Source organism: Grampus griseus (genome assembly GCF_964374135.1).
Source record: "Grampus griseus genome assembly, chromosome: 1".
Lineage (NCBI taxonomy): Eukaryota > Metazoa > Chordata > Mammalia > Artiodactyla > Delphinidae > Grampus > Grampus griseus.
In genome coordinates this window covers 158,788,020-158,796,614 of record NC_139017.1, presented here as the reverse complement: position 1 = coordinate 158,796,614, position 8,595 = coordinate 158,788,020, and the positions used below count along the sequence as shown (strand labels likewise).

Genomic DNA, 8,595 nt, shown 5'->3' with positions numbered 1-8,595 from the left:
AGAATACAATTTGCACCCTCTAGGGATGTTTTATACTCAAATCTTTATTCCCCAGGCTAGGGCCTCTATTCCCTACAAATTCTAAGTGGTGCTGCTATTTCCTGCTAATGGGTTTCTACCCAGCCTTCGAAGAAGGCACTTGGGAGGAGTGAAGAGGCTGAGGTTAGAGGAAAGCCCTTGCAGCCTCCAGGACCTTGGTTCTTCCCAATCATTGCCAACTTCTCAAGGGATTGGTAGGCTTTTAAAAGTGCAGCGTCAAAGTTCAAGCCTTGTTTTACCCCAAGCCAAGAAAGATGAGGGTGTGTGGAAGGGACTGGACTAATTGTGAGGTATGTAGCCCGGGTATTTATAAGGGATTAGGGAGTGAACTGTGATTGTGATAGAGGTGTGAAAAGTGGCTTGCAAACTATCTTTGGCCAAGTCTCTTCTGGTTAAAGGCATAACCATATCTATAATTATTGCTTAGGTCTGAAATCTGAGTCACCATTCCTTTTGAAGATCTCACTCTACTTAGTAAAGGTTCTAAGCATTCCTGCAGTAAAGGAATGCTATTTCACTTTATTTAACCCAGTCTTTCCTGAACTTATGTGCGCATGGGATCTTTATGCCCAAAGTACCTAAGATACCTGGGAAACAGTGTTCTGTGGAATACACTTTAGGAAACCTCAACCTATAAGATAAATTATAGTACAAGCTCTCCAGCACTTGGCTCCTACTTAATTTGGCCCCATCACTAACCATGCTGAAGTTCTTTTGGTTCATGAAAACACACCAAGCTTTCAAGCTTGTGCCTGCTGTTTGTTAGAATGCACATGTTTTTTGCCTACTGGCAAAGTCCTACTCATTCTCTAAGTCCCAATCTAAGCATAATCAATCTGTGAAACTTCCTTAACTCCCAGGAACAATAAAGTGCTTTCCATTTCCAGTGTAAAGTGAATAAACTTTATACTTTATTCACTGTACTAAAAGTAATTGGTTTGACAGGTTTATCACCCTGCTGGTTCCTTCATTAATGAGTTAAATCTTGGACATGTGCTCACTTAAAACTATCCTCTTTCTTTTATAACTTAAGTAGATGATTCAGTTTGTGAGCTACAACCAAACACGTTCAGAACAGGTTGGAGGTGTGAAGACCTCTGTGTTGAGGTAGGAGATTCAGAAAAGACACACTGCGCTCCCCAGTGCCAGATGAGATTCATCAGTGCTGATCTGTGTGCCGGGCAGAGTCACCCCGTGAGCCAGAGACAGTACCTGTCATGGGGGTAGAAGGCAACTAATAGCATTTCTTAATGCCTGTCAGTTTAAGAAAGACAAGCACAATGATAAAAAAAAGTCTTAGACAATGTCATGGCCCAGCAGCACCAAAACTTTCTCATATTCTTTTTGAGTTGAGTTTGATACAGCATTCCAGCCAATGCTATTGCTACCAGCTGAGAATGCCCCAAATCTGCCCACTTTAGGAAACCAGAGGGTAGGGACTGCTGCTCAGAAAAGTGCTTTTGGCAGGAGGCAGAGTAGACACAGACTATGTTCAGCTTCTTGGAAGTTTAAATGGACTGTATGTATCCCCTGGCCATATCATGCTCTGCTAAGATTTACAGTGGTCAAGCCTCAAAGAAAAGACAGCAATAAATCCAATCCACGTGGCTCTTGTAAAAAGGCATCAATTTGGCTTTTAATACAAAATGAGTCAGAGAAACAAAGAAAGAAAATATCATACAAGTTATTGAGTTAAAAAAAAAAAATCCCCAACGAATAAATTTCGGTCACATTCCCTGTCTTCAGCCTAAATTAGGAAACAGGAGACTATGCACCAACCAATGTGTGTCCCTTTGAGGAAACCTTACTTAAAAAAAAAAAAAAAGGAAAAAAAAAAGTCAATCCCTGAAATCTGGCAGGTGGTTTTTAAGAGGCCACTGTAAGGTTGCCTTAATGATCCTGATGAAATAGGATACTGGGATACTTGTGGTTGCTGGAATATGGCCACCTCCTCCTTGTTTCTTGCTAGTAATGATCTTCATCTGAAGGGAGGATGCTCGCTGGGCATCATTTGATGCCACTTATGCTGTCTGAGGTCTCAGGGTCAAGCAGCCTTGTGGAGTCTTCCATTCCATGTCTTCACTGAATCTCTCCCATATATAGTCTCTTGTCACTGGATGCTGAGAGAACTGAGGTGCAAACAACAGAGAAGATAACTGGAAATAATGAAGGCTAAAGGAGACCTGGTGCTCAAGGGCTCTTACGTTAAGAGGCAATTTTGGTATAAAAGAGCAATTGGATTTAGCTTAAATTCCTCTCCTCTTAAACACCATTCACAGGAAACTACAGTATAGTCTGACTTTTCAATCCAAGTCCTCTCAAAACCATGAGGGTGGACTGTGCTATGGGAAATACATTATCAGGGTCTAAATCCTGATGTCCCTTGTCACTCAAACCTTAAGAAAAAGACCTTCTCAGTCATTATAGAAGAGAAGAATCAATGTCTTTGTCAGTCATTTTGTAAACGTGCGTCCGCTTGGAGAAAGTTACGTTTTCTCCTTAAATTCAAAGCTCATTATCTAGTTTAGCTAGCCAATAAAATGTTAAGTTGAAATTTATATCTGAACATTAAGAAACATCATTTTTTTTTTTTTTTTTTTTGCGGTACGCGGGCCTCTCACTGTTGTGGTCTCTCCTGCTGCGGAGCACAGGCTCCGGACACGCAGGCTCAGCTGCTCTGCGGCGTGTGGGATCTTCCCGGACCGGGGCACGAACCCATGTCCCCTGCATCAGCAGGCGGACTCTCAACCACTGCGCCACCAGGGAAGCCCCGAAACATCATTGTTTTATCCAACTACATCACTGAATCATAGACCTGAAGCAAGTAAACTCAAAAGAACTAAACAGACTAACCAACCCCGCTTTGAGGTTAAGAAAATGGATCATTGCTCTTACCCTCACCACTTAGAACAATGGTGAGACTGTCAACGATACCCATAAAGACTGTTTAAAAGGAAATTCACATAAAACAGATGCCCACCTCTGCCTCTGTATTCTTAGGGCTCTTTAGGGAGATTCCCTCATTTTCCCTTTCCCCACAGTCAGGACAGACTTACTGATGGGTTCGTCGGGGTGGAAAGCCACTTCATTGATGGAGCCAGCATGGCCGGGTAGCTTATACAAGATCCTCCTGCTTGTGGTATCCCACACATACACAAACCTGCAAGGTATCATGAAGAGCAAGGCTAAGGCCTCCCAGAACTGAGGATAGAGGAGAAGCATGGCTTTTTCAGGGAAATGGAAGCAACCCTTTATTTATTCAATCCTTATTTATTGAACTGTACTCTGACGTTTAGAAACTAGGAATATAGATTTTAAATAAGGCATGGATCCTGCTCTTGAGCAACTAAGTGAAAAAATAGGAATAGCTAAAAATATCAGCATTACTGGTATTTTCAAACACAAGCTTCTGAAATAGGAAAGATCATGGAGAAGAAAGACAAATGTTTTTCCTACAGATCCCACACAGAAATCTTCTTTAAAGAGCACCCAATATAATTAGGGTGTAGTTAACTTCATATGCACCTAGGAATGTCTTAAAGGTAACCCAACTCATGGCAGGTTGCGAGACTAGGCTGTAGATCCACCTGAATTTCTTCGTACTGTATTCAAATCACAGAGCCCAGAGGCGGGACAGGACATTTCTGCGATATAAACAAAACCCAAACATACACTTGATCCAAATCTTGCATTGAATTCATGGACAGAAAGAATACTGAATTCTAGCATGGGAAGGGGCCAACAGAAACCAGCTAGTCTAAACTCATTTTACAGAAAAGAAAACTAAGGTACAGTGACTTTTCTAAGGTTACACAGTTCATTAGTGGCTCAGTGGCAGAATTAAAATGAGAACTCTTAATATATTCTGGTATTCTTTCTCTTACCACCCTCAAATACCTTGTGTCCCTTGCCATCCTCCATTCTCCCCCACCCCTGCCAAAAGAAGTTCCTTTGACCCTCAGCCTTGCTTGGGTCATTTTAAACTGAAGGTAAAATAAATAGATATTATCTTCATATGACCATGCAAAGACAATCTGTTGGTAAATTTAAAAGGCTGGTTGTTTTCAAACAGGTTATACCAATTATTTACGTATTTGTTTTGTTCAATCAACACCTAAAAGGGTACACTCATCAGCACTTGATTATAAAATACCTACTTCTGAACAACATTACACTTTTGGTCTAAAATGCAAACAAACAAGAGCTTATTAATTACACTGTTTAGCTCACAAGGGCTAGGCTCTGTAGGAACTAAATAAAAGTTCCATGCAAGGTGGAAGAGAAGGAACCCCATCTGTCTACAGACTCCCTGGCTCTCATGCTCATATTTTCCTCAGTGTCTTCTTTCTTGCCATAACTGTCCTCATTAATCCATCTACAGCTATGTGGCCTACTGAAAAAGTGTATAAGTTCTGGGTTCAAGTCTCAATGCAACTATTTAATAGTTAAATAACCTTAGACATTCATTTAACTTCTCTGAGCTTCTCTTTCCTTAGTCAAATGATGGAGTAATGATGGAGACAATGTTGATCTCACAGCTTTGTTGAGAGAAATAATGAAATAATGTATGCAAAGTGCCTGGCACAGAGAATTAATGATAGCTATTGTTATGATGAACAAATAAACAAGCAAAACAGAATCACATGAAATCAACAGGCTGAAAATGAATAAATCACTCACAACAGAGAGACTGACCACTCTTCTCGTAGTCCTTGATAGGAAATGTTGAAGTGTTTCAAATCTGAACATGAGGAGGTAGGTGAATTGCAAGTAGGGAGGAGAAATTTGCCAAATTCAGGCCAAGCTGAAAAGCAGTTTTCTGAGAAGGAACAATACATTTTCCAGGCACATAAAAGCCAGCAAAACCCCAGCGCTCCAAGGGTTTACTTTGAGGCCTCACTCTGCATGGCTGCCGATTAGATGCTAAATTTAGAGGGGTTCCTTATCCTCTCCTTACTCTGGCATGGCAACATTTGGGAGGAACCAGGCTCCTTACGTAACAGCGCTGCTTGTTGACTTGGGGCTAATTGGTGAGGTGGCCGGTGAAATGTGGCCAACCCTCAGCAGGTAGACATACAGGCTCTTCCTAGACCAGAGCCATGCTTCCACATGTAAGGTTTAAAGGAACAGTGGGGAGGGAAAGAGGGAAGAGAGGACACTGAAAGTTAGAAAGGACCAATGTCAGAAACAAACTGCTCAGAAGAAAAGCTAGGCAGATATCATTTAAAAGCTTAATTACATAGGAAAGATATATCTCTGCTGAAAATCATGTAAAAATACTTAGAATGGTTCTTACTCTGTCAGAATGTAAGACATCTTAGGCTATGGGCCTGTTTTTCAAGGTCTTTAGAAACCTAGCAACTGAAAATCCCTTAGATTCCCTCTTCAGGGCAGCTTGCTAAACCACCAGGACTCAAACCAGCAATGTGGCATGGTTTTACCTGTGCCCTTTTCCCCCCATAAAATACTCAAATACTTGTCCATTTTTCCTGGCATTAAACATGCCAGGGAAAAAAAGTGGACTCTGGAATCTTCAGGTATGTCCAGCATTGTTCACAAGTCAGAAAGGGTGGGACAGACCAAAGTGAGGTTTCTTTATGGTTGTGCTAGAGCCCCAAATAGGAGAAAACTCTGGCACATGCTGAAAGCCCAAGCTAGCCTAGGAAAGGCTTCATGCTTATAGGATGGTGCCTGTTTTAGTCAGGTAGCAGGAAAATCTCTAAGGGGGGGAGAAAGATGGGGTTAAGCTAAAAAGGGTTAAGACACCTCCCATTGGGAGCTAAACCTAGAGTCTGCCATCAGAGGGCCTCATCATTCTTTACCATTCCACATTTGCAGCCCTAGGCACTTGAACACCCCTACTCAACCTCTGACTCCCAATTATAGGTCACCACAGACATGTCAAATACAACAGCATCGGAATGAAGAATTCTCTCCCTTCTGTTTCTCATTCATCACCTAATTCCTCAGGCAGTTTAAATTGATAGTTAAAGCTTCACAGTCTCTTAATTCAGCTCAGGGTTGGAAAATACCTAGCCCACATGCTGCCATACCCCTCACTTAGCAATCTTGACACTTTTCCCATTGAACCCAGACCCAGCTCTGAATCATCCCCAACATAGGCAGCCATTACCAATAGATGAGCTGATATGCAGGGCAAAATTTGACTACCATCCTTGAGCTAGGAATTTATTCATGTAATATTCACTAGCTGCTTACTCATTCAGAGATGAGTAAGACTCATTTACTGACCTCTAGGAGCATATAATTTAGTAGGGGTGCCCCACTATGTTTGTCTTACTGTAAGATGTAATAAACGTTAATAAAGGTTAGATGTATACAGTGTGACTACAAGCCAGAACAAAGAGCAATTAGTAATGCTTGAGAGGTAAGGGAAGGAGAGAGCCAGGAAAGTTTATAGATGTAACATAGGTGATTACTGGAGAGATATAGGAGTTTGGATAATGGAGAAGAGGAGATATAAGAGAGAAGCCTGGAGGCATAAGGGATGTAAGAACAGGGAAAGTTCCATGTGAGTGAAGCACTGCGGTGATGGTGGGGGAGGAGTACACAATATGTATCTGAACGAACGGAAGCACGGCAGAAGACTCTCATGAGGGAAACTGGAGCCGGATTAGGGGTTTGAATTTTACTTTGATGGCAAACGGAATCCAATAACCAAAGAAACTGTTCACACTCCAGGTGTAAAATGTATCCAGAGAGGGCAGAAATGATGTGTTTGTTCACATGATCCTTAAACTCTTCAGACCGCACATGACTTCATCTCTGAGTACAGCTATAACTCTCTGTCTGCTATAGCTCAGTATCTGCACTTAATGTATTAAACATGAGAAGATACCTGCACGGCTACATCATTCTTTACCTCATGCCCAGTAATCCTTACCTGTCGGCTGAGCCAGCTGCTATCTTGCTTCCATCAGGTGACCAAGAACATCTCAGAAGATTCTATAATGATGAATAAGCAGGAATCCAATGAATATAATAATGCCCCAAACCCCTCTTTATTAGACTACAGCATCACTAAGAGACTTTAAATTTCCTGAGTTTTTTCTTGGCTGTGCCAGACGGCTTGTGGGATCTTAGTTCCCCGACCAGGGATCGAACCTGTGCCCCTACAGTGGAGGCATGGAGTCCTAACCACTAGACCACCAGGGGATTCCCCCTCTTAAATAGAGTTTTAATTATTCTCCTCAGCATATAATCAATAATTATCTTATATTCTGTGGCCCAAGACAGCCTAATTTGATATATTTCAAACCATATAAAAACCAGCTGTAGAAACTGCTTAATTTACAGTAAAATAAGAGTGGACCTGGCAACAAAATTTTATTCTGCCTACACATGGAGGCTCCCCTTGCTCCTTTATCTTGATCCTCATTAAATTCTTTGTTTATATTATAGGAAAATAAAAATAAAACCAATTCTAACAAAAGATAAAATTTGATTTATAAAGTGAAAATGAATTTTAATGGGTTCTCAAAAGAAAAATATTAGTCTATATTAACAAACTATCTGGAGGAAAAGCTTTTTTGAAGAGCTGACCTGGGATTTGAGAGTTTAGAAAAAATTTCTGTCTCTCAGAACTTGGCCTGTGGTGCTTACTGAGGGAAGGGATGTATTCTCAGGGCTCTAATAGCTGGTCACTGGGAGGGTGAGGGAGGCCATCTGGGTAATAGCCATGGGAATCTGAGTCCCATATGGAACACTGATCTATGAGGGTCAAAGTTCCCAAGGAATTAAAAAGATAGGAGTGTCTTGTTGAAGCCCGAAGTCCTAAATTTGAGGGGGGCCCCATCACTATCTATCTATGTGATTGCCTTCTTGCCTATGCTTCTGTTAGTTTTATTTCTGGCAAGAACAGTTTTGATGCAGAACAGTGTTACTAGAATGCAGCCCCTTCTCAGTAGAGCTGTTGTTCCTTATCCTTAGCACCATCCTAAATGTTTCTTTGAATCAAATGGACAGTAAAATTCCTCTGCCATGAAGAACTCACCTTTTCAAAGTTGTGCACATTTCCTTGAAATATCTTCACACACCTTTCTTTGGGAGCAAATGGCCGGACATCCCAGACGCGCACTGCAAATTCAAACAAACAAAGCAAAACAGCTATCAGCCAGGGGCCTCCTGAGAACCCAGCTGAAATCAGTATCATGTCAATGATAGATGCTGTTTCCTGGGTGGAGAAAGACCAACATGATACACTGCTACCTGACAAGGCTTTTTTATTTTTCTAATGGGAACGAAATGCATCCAAGTTCTATTAACAGGGACTAAGGACACAGAGGAAAACTGAGAAGGTAGGAAGGGAAAATGTCAAACACATTGCTGGGGATCTGCAACAGAAAGTAGTTGGGTGTGATACTGATTTCAACAAAACATTCTGCAAATGATTCCTCTGCCAACCCCAAAAGTCACACCTAGCAAAGTTTCAATATGACAATCTAAATACCACTGACTACTGTGACAATCAATCTATAAAAATCAAACTCAGGACTAACCTTTTCTAATTTTGCTCATAGGAGAAACTGACAACTA

The 8,595-nt window shown here is 41.3% G+C and overlaps 1 protein-coding gene across 1 annotated transcript in view; it reads right to left on the bottom strand.

Annotated features, from left to right (window-relative positions):
* Positions 1 to 1,677: 1,677 nt before the first annotated feature.
* Positions 1,678 to 8,595, bottom strand: part of SNRNP40 (small nuclear ribonucleoprotein U5 subunit 40) — a 37,268-nt gene continuing 30,350 nt past the window's right edge. Inside the window, exons 7-10 of the mRNA XM_082679154.1 lie at positions 8,054 to 8,136; positions 6,944 to 7,005; positions 3,096 to 3,199; positions 1,678 to 2,168 (exon numbers count right to left, since the gene is read on the bottom strand). Of these exons, the coding sequence (XP_082535280.1) occupies positions 2,119 to 2,168; positions 3,096 to 3,199; positions 6,944 to 7,005; positions 8,054 to 8,136 (299 nt within the window). The 3' untranslated portion in view covers positions 1,678 to 2,118. The remainder of the gene's footprint in view (positions 2,169 to 3,095; positions 3,200 to 6,943; positions 7,006 to 8,053; positions 8,137 to 8,595) is intronic.